Source organism: Prosopis cineraria, unplaced genomic scaffold (assembly GCF_029017545.1).
Source record: "Prosopis cineraria cultivar Desert tree isolate PC_DT_omini unplaced genomic scaffold, ASM2901754v1 PC11, whole genome shotgun sequence".
Classification (NCBI taxonomy): domain Eukaryota; kingdom Viridiplantae; phylum Streptophyta; class Magnoliopsida; order Fabales; family Fabaceae; genus Prosopis; species Prosopis cineraria.
In genome coordinates this window covers 28,689,526-28,703,008 of record NW_026555342.1, presented here as the reverse complement: position 1 = coordinate 28,703,008, position 13,483 = coordinate 28,689,526, and the positions used below count along the sequence as shown (strand labels likewise).

Below are 13,483 nucleotides of genomic sequence, written 5' to 3'. Positions count from 1 at the left end.
GAAAATTGTAGATCTTAATTCAATTTATTTAGAAAACCATTTCTTCCAAATCAAACTAAAGAACAAAAACTGGAATTTAGGTTCTTATTATTGAAAAACAAAGTGCTAAAAAGAAAAAAAAAAACAAGAAACAACACGTAGAAAACCAAAACCCATATAATCAAGTAAGAAAATCTCAAATTTCACATCATATATTATTACAACACACATCACTCCATTTTATAAGAGTATATGTACCCACAAAAATAAGAGAAATAAAAATTTTAAATAAATAGTAACTAAAATTTGTTTTAACAATTATTCAACTTGAAGCTCCTCTAACATTTTTCACAAATATAACCTTGATTTTTTTTAATGACACCACAACATCAGCCATTGAAAGTCGCGCCTCAGGTAAGTCATGGCAACAATTCAGTGCTAGCTCAAAAACTGATGATATATGAGGTAATATATTATCAATATTTTGATGTTCTCTATGTAGCAAATTGGCATCTAGAATATTGGTGATTGAATGTGGTGTTGATTTGCTAACCCAATGCTTCAAACTTAATCCTTCAACAAACATCTCATCTGTTGGCTTCTTCCTTGTAAACATTTCCATTAATAAAATACCATAACTATACACATCTCCTTTGACAGAAACAAGTCCTTTTGATCCATATTCTGTTGAATGGTTAACAAACAAATATTTAGTAATAAAATGATATAAAATTTTATAAAGTATAACAAAAGAACATATAAATAAATCAAGAAAATATTATTATACCATTACCTGGTGCCACATAACCAATTGTAGCCAAAGTTTTGGTATAAATTTCCCATTGTCCTTCACCAAACAATCTAGCAATACCAAAATCACTAAGATGTGCCACCATATCTTCATCAAGCAAAACATTGCTTGGTTTCACATCACAATGAACAACTAGTATAGAAGAACTATGGTGAAGGTATTCCAAAGCAAATGCCACATCAATCATTATGTTCAACCTTTGCAAGACATCTAAACAATAGTTATGAGAGTACAACCATTTGTCAAGACTCCCATTTGCCATGTATTCCATTATTAGAGATTTGAAATGATCATTTGAGCAACAACTAGTGGTCTTAATGAGATTGCGATGGCGTAAATTACACATGACAGCACATTCAATATCAAAACTTCTTAATGCTTCTTCAACTTCTAACTTGAATACTTTGACAGCAACCATTTTTGTGTTTGGAAGAGTTGCTTTGTATACTAATCCAAAACTTCCAGAGCCAAGAAGATTACTCTCATCAAATCCATTTGTTCCTTGCCAGAGCTCATAATAGGATATCCTAGGTGGTGTCTCAAAATTTATTAAACCCCTTTTGGTTGAATCATGAACATGATCTCTCTTACACTTTAGAAAGACAATGCTTGAAAAAACCAAAATGGCAACCATGCATATGATAGGCAATAAGCACTTTATCAATAGCTTCACTTTATTTGACATGTGCTTGTGTTCTTTCCTACATGGATGAACTTGTAATTGGGACTTCCCACAAAGATCATTATTCATCATAAAAGATTCAGCAGTGAAATTCTGGAAAGGCCCCCCATTTGGAATTTCTCCTTGCAGTAAATTATAAGAAAGAATAATATGTTGAAGATAGGCAAGTAATTCTAAGGATTTTGGAATCACACCAGACAAATAATTATGGGAAAGATCCAAAGTCACCATGCTTATCATGCCACCAAGTGATTTAGGAATATTCCCTTGTAATTTGTTTTGGGACAAAGATAGGGTTTGTAAAGTTTGTAGGCTACCCATAGTTGTAGGGATGCTTCCTGAAATATTATTTCTTGACAAGTTCAATAGTGTAATTGTTCTCAAGTTTGATACCTCTAGTGAAATTGTCCCACTTAATTCATTGGATGATATGTCTAATACCAAGATATCTTTGAGACTCCAAAGAGAAGAGGGTATATGAGAAATCAAGTTGTTATAGCTAAAATTCAACTTCCGCAAAGAAGTATTCCCGAAGCATCCGGGAACCACCCCCAAAAACATATTGTTGGCAAGATACAACTCACTTAAACTTTTGAGTTGGCAAAGTTCATCTATAATGGACCCTTGCAATCTGTTGTTGCTAAGACTTAAAAACTGGAGGCTATGTAATTTGCTAACTATATCAGGAATCAACCCATTCAAATAATTCCCATGCAAAGATAGCGTCATCAATTTTGTTAGATTTCCAAATACAATGGGTATAACCCCACTAAATTTATTCAATGACAAATCTAACAAAATGAGATTAGAAGAATTTGATATGCTATTTGGAATTTGTCCAGTAAGTTCATTCCCTGCCAATTGTAATTCTTTCAAGTTGGGAAGGCCAATTCCTAAATATGATGGGAGAAGGCCGGAGAGGGAATTCTGGTCAAGGTGTAAGCGAGTCAATGTTGAAATGTTGAAAATATTGAAAGGAATACGCCCTTTGAAATAATTAAAGGGCAAGGCCAAGACATTGAGTTTATCAAGATTGCCCATTTCCATGGGTATAAAACCTAGAAATGAAAAAGAAAAGAAAAAGTAATAACATTTTTAAACTAATGGATTTGTAAAACGAACATACAACATGTTTGCATAACATAAAAAAAAAACTGTGTATGTATCTTACTAATCTAAAAGCTTAAATATTTCTGTTAAGCATATAATATACATATATAATCATTTGATAGGTAATAACATTTTTTTAACTGAGCGGATTTTAACAGAAAAATAAAACATGTAATATTGTTTTCATGTAATTAATACACACACATACATATACATACATCAACGAAAGTTAGAGTGAGTGATAGAAGTTCTTGTCACTTAAGCAAGTGGTTTGAGGTTTGAACCCAATCCTTGTGTATTTAGCAATTTAGTTGGAAAATGTTTACCTATTACTCTCAGTACCTCAGGGACATATTCTTTGCTATTGACGGAGACTACTCCTATTGTATTTAAAATATATATATATATATATACATACATACATACATACTAGAACAAAAAATAAAGAAAATAAACGTGTTTTACTGATTCCCAAAACATGAATATTTGCCAATTAATCGTGAGGCATAAAGAATTATATCAGACAACTTTCTTGGCGAATTTTCCTTTTGGTATAGCTGTAGTGAGAAATTGTTAAGTATACTTATCTCAGCAGGAAAAAAGAAAAGTACGACATTAAATGCAACGAGTCCACGTGTTTATTAGTATAATTTTTTTTTCATACTTTCTCCCTCCTGTTGATTTTGCATACTTCTTTAAATTTCAAATAAAATAAGTATTCAAAAACTATTATATAAAAAACTTAAATTTGAATGGTTTTATTTAATCTCACAGAAATTGAACATGTTGAATAGTTCCTCTCTAAACCCAGATGAATTAAAATGATGCAATTATTTGTCCGACTATTAAAAACATCTCAAATTCTCTTTTATCTCATACTTAAGATATGGTTGTACTTGTGTTTTCAGAGTTGCATTTAAATTTTTTATTTAATTTATATATTGTAATTTGTAATTTATTTTTAATGTATTTCAATTAATTTATTATATATAGTAAATTTTTTAATTTCTATGTTGTATTTTAAAAAAAATTCACATATAATTTTAATTAAATAATATAGAGTTTTTAAAGTTTTTATATATAATAAATAAGAAAACGAAAAACTCTAAACTTGTCTGTATTATAATGTAAATTTAATATTAAACTTTCTCTCATACAAAATTTTTCAAATGTTATTAACTCTAGAATCATATATAACAAATATCATGCAGCACTATCAGTTCATAGTCTTATCTTGTGTTATTTTGGGCTCGTAATCACTAGCTATATACAATACGAATAAAATGATGAAAAAAAGTATCATTTTAGAAAATAATAAAAAGAAAAAAACACATAAATAAGGGCATACCTGTAAATGAGTTATTACTCAAATATAATTCTTTCAAAGATGTGCAGTTATTTATTGTTTTTGGAATGCTTCCCTCTAATTGATTACCGTCAACAGCAAAGATTTCAAGTAAAGGGAGTTGATGACACATATCTTCTAGCAAATTACCATTTAAATAATTCATGCCAAGATCAATCCGCCTCAAAGAAGGCATGTTCCAAATAAATGAAGGAATTCGACCTATATAAGAAAAAATTACAAAATATTTTTTATTGCTAGTAAGACTAGAAATCTCCTGAATTCATGTACAATCATATAAACAAAACATAGCATTTTGTTAATTAGTTTTTGCTACTAGAGACTTAAAATTAATAGAAAATAAACTATTTTTGTTGGAAAGCACTTTAAATGGGAATCTTCCAATTACCAATTGCACATTAAAATTTCTTTTAAAGAAGAGATATGGTGAAATAGATTGTGAAATTAATTTTACTTATCTAAAAAGAACAATAAAATTATTTATATTTTTCAATAAAATGATTTAATATTTACAAGGCTACAACTTTAAACTTTAAGGATGAATTCATGGTAGGAATAAAGATAAGTTTTTGGTAGCTATTCAAGGGATTAAAATACTTTCAGTAATGAATTTTGTAGAAAATGTAGAATAAGAAAAATGAATTTTCTTCACATAAAAATTAAATTCGAAGTTATTGGTTAATAAAAATGGATTGTGTGAAACATATCAAGTATACTATAATTTTTATTAAAGCAATTTCAGTTAAAAAATTATGCAAGCAATATAGAAAAGCATAAATAATAAATGAAAAGTCTATCCTGGTATATTGTTAGAGAATATAAATATTAAAACAATATTTCAATATTCATGCATGTGTATCAACATATCATGGATATAGTTAAAATAAAAACATTCCATTTAGTCAAAAAAAATATAAAACATTGCAATTTTTTTCCCATAAAATGTAAATTTGGAATTAGTTGAATTTCCACCATCGCTTGGTATATATGCTTTATATTGAAGCCATATATGTATAATTTTACCCAACAAATCATTTTTATGCACATAAAATTATTCAAGTTTTGGAAGGCCAAAAAATACATTCTTATTTTGTAAAAGTATACAAAAAACACATTCAAGTTTTGATCCTCTAACATTATATAAAATTTCAGTTTGATCTCTTAATTTTATAAATTATATTTTAGCCCTCTAATCTAAACACCATTAGTCTCAAAATGAATGAAATGATGAAATGTAAAATGTCATTTTTTTTAACCGGAAAAAGGGGGATATATGCATTATGAAAGGATAACAAAACAATGTTCAAGCGATAATCACAACATAGCCACATAAACAAATAAACAAGTCACAAATATATGTTTGTTGATTCACAATGTTATTTAGGTACAAATGACTTGACATAATCAACACAGCAATATAAATAAAACATCAAAATTTGTTAAAAGCATAAAAGTTGGATGGCATGATGAGAAGAGAGTGATGAATTTCATATCTTAGCATGAGTGGGAAAATTATTAGCGTGAAGATTACTAGGCCACATCAAATTAATGTTGAAGGCCTGTGAAGTTTCTTCATGCTGATTTTTATTGGGCTCCCTAATTTTTTTTATTATCCAAAACTTTATTTTTCTTTTTGGAGAATTTTCCTTCTTTAAAAAAATAATGGCCACTAATGCGTGTTCTAATGAGTTGGTCAACATCAAAAACATTAAATAGAAAAATAAAATGGGCTACTCAGCACATGACCAGCATAAAATGCATGTCATCAATATGTGTGTGTGTGTGTGTATGGACATGCAAACACACCACACCACACCACATTATATGAATATAGAAAATGAATGAAATGATGAAAAGGCAAATCTAGCTCATTTAAAATTTATTTCTATTGGAGATATTAGGAAGAAAATCAAACATTGACAGATCCACACGAACACATACTTACACGGATATGGGCATATTTGTAAATGAGGTAGCCCCAAACATAATTCTATCATTATTCATAATTTACTTTGGAATTAAATGATATAATCTAGAACTAAAATCTTTTTGAGAAAATAATAATAAATAATAAAATTAATATATAATTTAGATTATCCAAAGCAAAATTGAATGTTCCATACATGTTCCTTGTAAGTCTTACTCGTTTTGAAAAACCCCTCAAGAAAGTTTAAGAGTAAATGAGCAAATTATCCCCTGAATATTAATCCAGTATTACCATAGACTTTGAACTTGTTTATTGTGCAAATTGCTCCCTTAACTTTTAAAAATGATGTAATTTAGCCCCTTCCATTAACAAAAGTTAATTTTAACTATTAATTGACTATAAAATAATAGAAAATGACCTCAAAAATTACAGAAAATCACCAAAAAAAATGGTCTTTTTCTGTAATTTTTGGGTCATTTATTGTAATTAATTCTTTATATCCTTTTATGTCTTTTTTTTTAACTAATGATTAAAGTTAACTTTTGTTAACCATAGGAGCCAAATTGCACTATTTTAAAAAGTTGAGGAAATAATTTGAACAATAAACGAGTTCAAGGTCTATAGTGCAATTGACCTAAAGTAGAAAGAGTAATTTGCTCATTTATCCAGTTTAAATGACAAAATAATATACACGTATTTCAAATACAAAATCAAATCATTATATAAATGTACAATATGACTGAGATGAAGACAAAGAAATTCTTTTGTTTAGATTCACTAAATATGAAAAAGATTAGGAAAAATACACATACATAAATGTATAACTAATTTAAAATTTTATTTCACTATTACATGAGTGTGTGTCGTGAAAACATGTATGTGTAAACAAAATGATTTCATTTCAAATTTACTTCTATCCAAGAGACTAGGAAGAAAAACAAACACCATTTACCCCAACAGCCCAACCACATACATATACGGATAGGGATATATATGTAATAACACCCAAATATAATTCTTTATGTCACATTTGTCATTTTATCCATAATCACATTGGGATTAAATAATCTAATATTCTAATTCAGAGCTGAATGGCATTTTATTCATAATCACTTTGGGAAAAACAAACATATGTACACAAGTGCATACGTGTAAATGAGTTGGTGCTCAAATATAATTCTTTTAAAACTGTGCAATTACTTATTAATTTTGGAATGCTTCCCTCTAAATAATTATCATCAACATCCAAGATTTCCAGCAAAGTGAGATGATGACATATTTCTTCTGGCAAATTGCCATTTAAATGAAAGGTATATACATGGAATCCTAACTAGTTATTTCTATCAAATTAAGATAATTAATCTTTATTATAAAATATTTCATAGAAAATTCTATTAAATATGTATAGTTAATTATATGGCATTGGGAATGTTTTCCATAAATTGATAAACGATTTATTTGGAGATTTGTTTTTACACAAATTTTGGCCCCACTATTATGTGAATGAACAAACAAATACATGCACCACACCTAGCCTGCACGCATCCATCACAAACATGAAACACATATTTTAAAATAACATATTTTATTTGAGAGATTAAAACAAGCAAAAAATGACACACATGGTATAAAAAAATCATATAATTTAAACTCTTACCTTGCAAATTGCTGTAGGGAAGATACAAGCGTTGGAGGTTTGTCAAATTTCCAATATCACTTGGAATGATTCCTAGGTTGAACATGTTATCACCTAACTGTAACATTGCCAATTCTTTGCATTGATGCCAAATGGAGGGTATTTCACCAGACAAATCATTTCTATCCACAGAAAATAATTCAAGTTTTGGTAGCCCAAGACACACATTTGTTGTGATACTCCCTGACAATTGATTTATTCCAAGATCAATTTGTCGTCGCATCGAACTGTTAAGTAATGAGGTTGGTATCGAGCCTGAAAGCTGATTATTTCCAAGATATATTATCTGTAGCTGTGGAAGATGACCAATCTCATTTGGAATGCCTCCTTCAAATATCAAAAGACAAATAATATGTCAATATGTATCATGAGCATTAAGCATAAGGAAGAATTTTCTAAAGTATGCATTTTTTTTTAATTCATGTTTGCAGTATGAATACTTTCTCAATCTAGTGTTGCATGTGTTTTACGTTAAAGACAATAGGGGTAGTTATATGCATTTTTATTGATGCAAGATTCAAAAACAAAATTTATACTTAATGATCATATTGATCTTTAGAAAATAAAGCTCACAATGTTGAGAAATATAATTATTTTCAGAAATTGAATCTATTACTAACTAACTAAGTCCCATATAGGATATCAACATAATAGGCCAATGAAGACTATTTTTCTAGTTGATAAAAATAAAACTCATATCTTATAAAGACACGTGCTTAAAGTAGGTCACAGATGTGAGATCCTTAGTAGATGTTAAAATGTAAATATTTGTGTAAGTACTTTTGGATTTATAATGCATATCCTGACTCTTAAGTTCTCAGTTATTGAAGACTTAACTCACCTAAATTTTTTTCTAACCAATATAAAATATAAAAAATTGTAGAGTTATCATTGTTATAAAATCTTGTGTGCTTCCGGGGTATCCTTGAAGATATTGCCTTACTTCCTTTAAAGTGTCCTGATCCAAATGTTATATTCCTTAGAATTTAAACAAATACATTATTTTCAGAATGATGTAAATTTGCACAAAACAACACAAAAATTTCAATATTAGAACTGAGTTATTCAACAATAATATTATTATTTTTGAGTGAATTCAATAGTATTATTATTGAAAAAGTGAATGCTATGTTATATCACCCTACTTTCTAAATAGTTAACTTCAATTATGAAAATGAAGGCCACAGATTTTTGGTGGTTTGTGTAATTATAATGGATTTAGTCATTATCATTAAGGAAAAGCAACATTCGCATCTAGCATTGGTTTAAGGGGGAAAAAAAATAAAGAAATGAAAATGAAGGAAAAAGAAGCTTGCACTTCTCTCCAAGTCCAAGTCACGTTGCAAATGTGATAATTGATATATTTCATGTACAAACTGAATATAAATTCTTTATATCTAAATTTTGAATTTCATTATTTTTATTTTAGCAAGTAATATACATAACAGAAAATTAATATTTGACGACAAAATTTTTTAAAAGAAATAATAGTTAATAATAAATAATATAATTAAAATATAATTTGAATAGTCCAAATTAAAATTGAATGTTCCAGGTCTATGTATTGTAAGCTTTGCTCATTTAGGGGGGAAAACCCTTCAAAATGTCTTCGGTGATAGAGTAGACTATTATTTTCATGCTAGCCATTATTGGAATGCACTGTAGTAAAGAAACAAATATCCTGCTGCTTCAGTTTCATTAAAGCCGGTAATTTGGGCCAAGCCCGACGGGCCAACCCGAACCCGCCCGAAAAATTTAAACCCGAGCCCGAATAAAATAATATTTTTTATTGTTCGGGCCTATTCGGGCGGCCCGAATAGGCCCGAGAAAATTCGGGCCAAGCCCGATCGGGTTCGGGCTTGGCCCGAATACCCGAATAGAAAAAATACATTTTAAAAAATATATATAATACAATAAATATTAATTATTTTTAAAGTTTTATATCATTTTATTTTAAAATACCATATATTTGAGTATATTACTATAGTTATTTTTTAAAAAATAAAAATATTATATTTTCCTATTTTTATAATTTTTAATCAAATAAAATATCTCAAAATAATAATTAAAATATATTTTAATATTAATTTTTATACTTTAAGACTCAATCTTTTTTTTAGAAAAATTGAGTCATATACACCATTTTCTTGTTCAAAAAATTATATTTTATATTTTTTATAAAATAAGATAATTAATTTTAAATTAAAAATAATTTTAAAAATAAAATTTGGGCATGTACAAATTCTGACTCTACTACTAAACAAACATAATAAATAAACTAATATTTTTAGATAATTATTTGATTATCATCCATGTCAGACTTGGTTAAAAATTAAGAATGAATTAAAGTAAATACCCTTTATATATAAGTCTTAAATAATATAAAAGGTTAAAGAAAAAATTTTAAAAAATAATATTTTACCCATAATTAAATAATTTTATTTTATATAATATAATGATGGCTATTTTTTCATATTCTTAAAAACAAAAAGTACAGTTTATTTAATAGTTGTTAAAAACTTTGAACTAATTAGGACAATAATTTTAAATTAGTGGTCTAACTGTAGTTGAATTGAGATTAACTTGATCATAATTAAAATAATATGATTCAATTAAAATATATAAATATTTTTATATAACCATGATAAGATAAATATTTAAATAAGTAAGACATCAATTTACAAGTAAAGGAAACATTCATGAATAAATTGCACATAATACAACAAAATAGTAACAGAGCTACTTAAGTACTTAACTACAAAGTTAATAAGTTATTATTTTTTTATTCCTTTTAAGTTAAAAAATATTTTATGCTTAATAAAATTATTTAAAAATTAAAATTGATTAAAAAATAAAAAATATTTTAAAAAAAGTTTCGGGTATTCGGGCCAGCCCGAATAAGCCCGAAGCCCGAAGGTGTTAGGGCCGGGCTTGGCTATATGGGCTTTTTAGAAAGAGTAGGATTCTTTAAGCCTGATCCGAATAAGCCCGGCCCGAATTGAGCCCAGACCGAATAAGCCCGGCCCGCCCGAATTACCGGCTCTAAGTTTCATGTAGATACTTGATTTATTGAAAACAAATTGATAAAAAATCATAAAAAATGAAATCTGATAAAAATGCATAAAAATACAAACAAAAAAAAGAATATAAAATAGTCAAGACAAACCTAGATCCTTCCAGATGTTCATCGTGGGATTATATCATGCTAACCAAATAGACTAGTTTAGAGCAAAAATAAATATTGGTATAAAAAATAATTCCAAAACATACCTGACAAAGTATTAGAAGACAAACTCAGTAATTCAAGTGATGATAAGTTGGAAATCATTTGGGGAATGATTCCCGAAAGCTTGTTACCCGCCAATCGTAAAACCTTCAAACGCTCAAGTCTTCCTACCTCAATAGGAATGATTCCTTCAATTAAATTAAAATTCCAATCTAATGTCTCTAACCTTGATAGATTGAACAGAGATAGTGGAATTAATCCAACAAGACCATTATTTTGAAGATTTAGGTGCTCCAATGTAGATAAATCTCCTATCCATGCTGGAACTTTTCCATGAAAGTCATTGAAGCTCAAGTTCAGTTGTTTCAATCTACGCAATTGAACTAACTCTCTTGGTATTTCACCATAAAAGTTGTTGCTACTAAGATCAAGTTCAACAAGAAATGAGAGATTTCCCAATAGTTTAGATATGGTGCCTTTGAGATCCATGCCACCTAGATTCAAGGAATGGACCCTTCCATGGCGAGTATTGCAGGTGACACCAACCCAATTGCATGGAGAAGAAGAGATACACCAAGTAGATAAGGAATCATATGGATCTGAAGTGATAAAGGATTTAAGGCCAAGAAGGGTAGATTTATCAGTGGTGATGTTTGTATCAATCAAAGCTAAGGAGGATATGAAGCAATGGAGTGAGAACATGAGGAAAGCAAAGGAAGGAGATTTTTCCATGTTGAGCATATCAAACTTGTCAAAATTGCAAGGTGTGTATATAAGCGTATCATTTTATACCTCTCCAATTCCAACTCAAGTCAAGGTGTGCAAACACAATGACAGAAAGAAAATTAGGACATCTCTCATGATAAGATTAAAAAAACTTCAACTAAAATATTAATTATAATTAGCATGTTAGGTAAATAATATCTATTTTTATATTGGAAGTCTAAAGACTTTTGGGATATATGTTTATGTGAAGGGACTTTGCCGTGAAACATGTAGTAATTGCGCCCAGTGCATTCGAGAAGAAAAATCTAGCTAAAGAATAAGACTTTTTTAACAGATAACAATTAAATAACGTTTTGCATCATATTCATTTTTAGCATCAACAAAATGTTGTCGATATTAAGAAGACCCGCGTAATAAGTAATTTGAACTTCAATAAATGGAAACTTGAAGAACTAAAAATTCCACCACCACCACCTTCTTTCATCATCATCATCTGCTATCATCATTATCATTTCCACCACTAGACCAACTATCAACACTACTATTCCAATTCCAAAGCTATCACCTCTGTTTATAACATTTGTCAATATATGTGAATTACAAAGCAATTCCAAATTGCTATTCGTTGTATGTACATCAAAACATAATTAGTAGATTGACCTGTAGGGTTGACCTGAAAGTCAACCAATTTGGCAGGTGACAACTTCAAAATGCCCCATTATGAATGATTGTGGAAAAATCAAATTAATCTTCATACCAAAAATTCTGTTGGATTTTAATTGTTATGAAGTGCTCCACTAAATAGGCGCTATTGGAGTGTCATTATCATTTTAGATAACAAATATAGCATTTAAATATGTATTTCCACATTAGTGACCACGACGACTATGGAGTATTGAAAACACTACACAATTTTCAAAACACACATACACACGCAAAATTACTAACAGAAGAAGGACAGATGGATGGTCAAGTCTAGAGCTTTGAAATACGATCAAAGAAATGTTGATGATGACAATTATGCAATCCATTCAAATATTTGATGTAATGACAAGATGTTTTCTTTTCTGAGAGTTTAAATCAATGTAGCGATATATTAGGACTAGAGTATTCAATATTATTCGAGCAAGATTAATTTAGTGTATGTAGTTGATGCCCTGTGTGAGAATCAAAAGCAGTCTATGGTTGGCCCAAAATAATTAAAAAAAAAGAATAGAATCTATCATCTTACTCTTTAAAATGTTACCACCGATTATGAGACTCAAAGCCAAAAATATTTTCAGTCATTTATATGATTAGAGATTTAGATAAAAACCAATATAAAATAAAATTGATGATATATATATATATATGTAGATATTTTACCATAAATACAAATTTATTAATAAAAGTTAGAGATAAAATCATCTTTACTAAAACAATTCCAAACATACATATATTTTAGGGTTAAAGACCATGCCCCCCAAAAAAACAGACTTTTTTTAGGGCTAGGCATTCTGTATTGAAGGGTGGGTTAATAATTTTTTTTCAAAATCAAAATCACCTTTTTGTTAGAGACTCATCATCTTCTCCGTTATCTACTTGCGTAATCACAAAGATGATGGAACCAATCAACAAGTAAGCACTAATTAAGTTTCATGCTTGTGTTTTTTTTTTATATTTCAAACTTCTTACGCCAACTTCTGTTTTGTTAGAGCTATGTCTTTGTACAACACGGATGAATCTCTAACTATTCCCAAGGTCAAACCGTTTGACCAATTGTTCACATGGACAGTAATAAGGGTATATGTTTAAACATTAATTGTTCAAGTATTTATTAACAATTATGTAATTTTTTAATATATCTTTATTGGATTTTAAAAGTGCACACGTCAAAGACCAGATTCAGTGGACTATAGATATTGCGTGATGAGATTCATTAGAGACATCATCACTCATGCCAAGACTCCAACCCCTACCA

At 28.9% G+C, this 13,483-nt stretch overlaps 1 protein-coding gene across 1 annotated transcript; it reads right to left on the bottom strand.

The window, feature by feature from the left end:
- Nucleotides 1–301: 301 nt before the first annotated feature.
- On the bottom strand, nt 302–11,529 carry LOC129286429 (receptor kinase-like protein Xa21). The gene is made up of 5 exons (XM_054922389.1): nt 11,067–11,529; nt 10,842–11,009; nt 7,533–7,898; nt 773–2,530; nt 302–663 (listed from the first exon to the last, which is right to left on the bottom strand). The coding sequence occupies exons 1-5, from the start codon at nt 11,527–11,529 to the stop codon at nt 302–304; spliced, it is 3,117 nt and encodes a 1,038-aa protein (XP_054778364.1).
- Between the last annotated feature and the right edge of the window lie 1,954 nt (nt 11,530–13,483).

What these genes read in the sequence shown, in the direction of transcription:
- LOC129286429 (XM_054922389.1), bottom strand. Translation starts at nt 11,529, where the DNA reads ATGGAAAAATCTCCTTCCTTTGCTTTCCTCATGTTCTCACTCCATTGC. An exon ending in CCTAAATCTTCAAAATAATG is followed by an intron (nt 11,010 to 11,066) that starts GTCTTGTTGGAT and finishes TAGAGACATTAG; the next exon opens with ATTGGAATTTTAATTTAATT. An exon ending in AATTGGTTATGTGGCACCAG is followed by an intron (nt 664 to 772) that starts GTAATGGTATAA and finishes ACCATTCAACAG; the next exon opens with AATATGGATCAAAAGGACTT.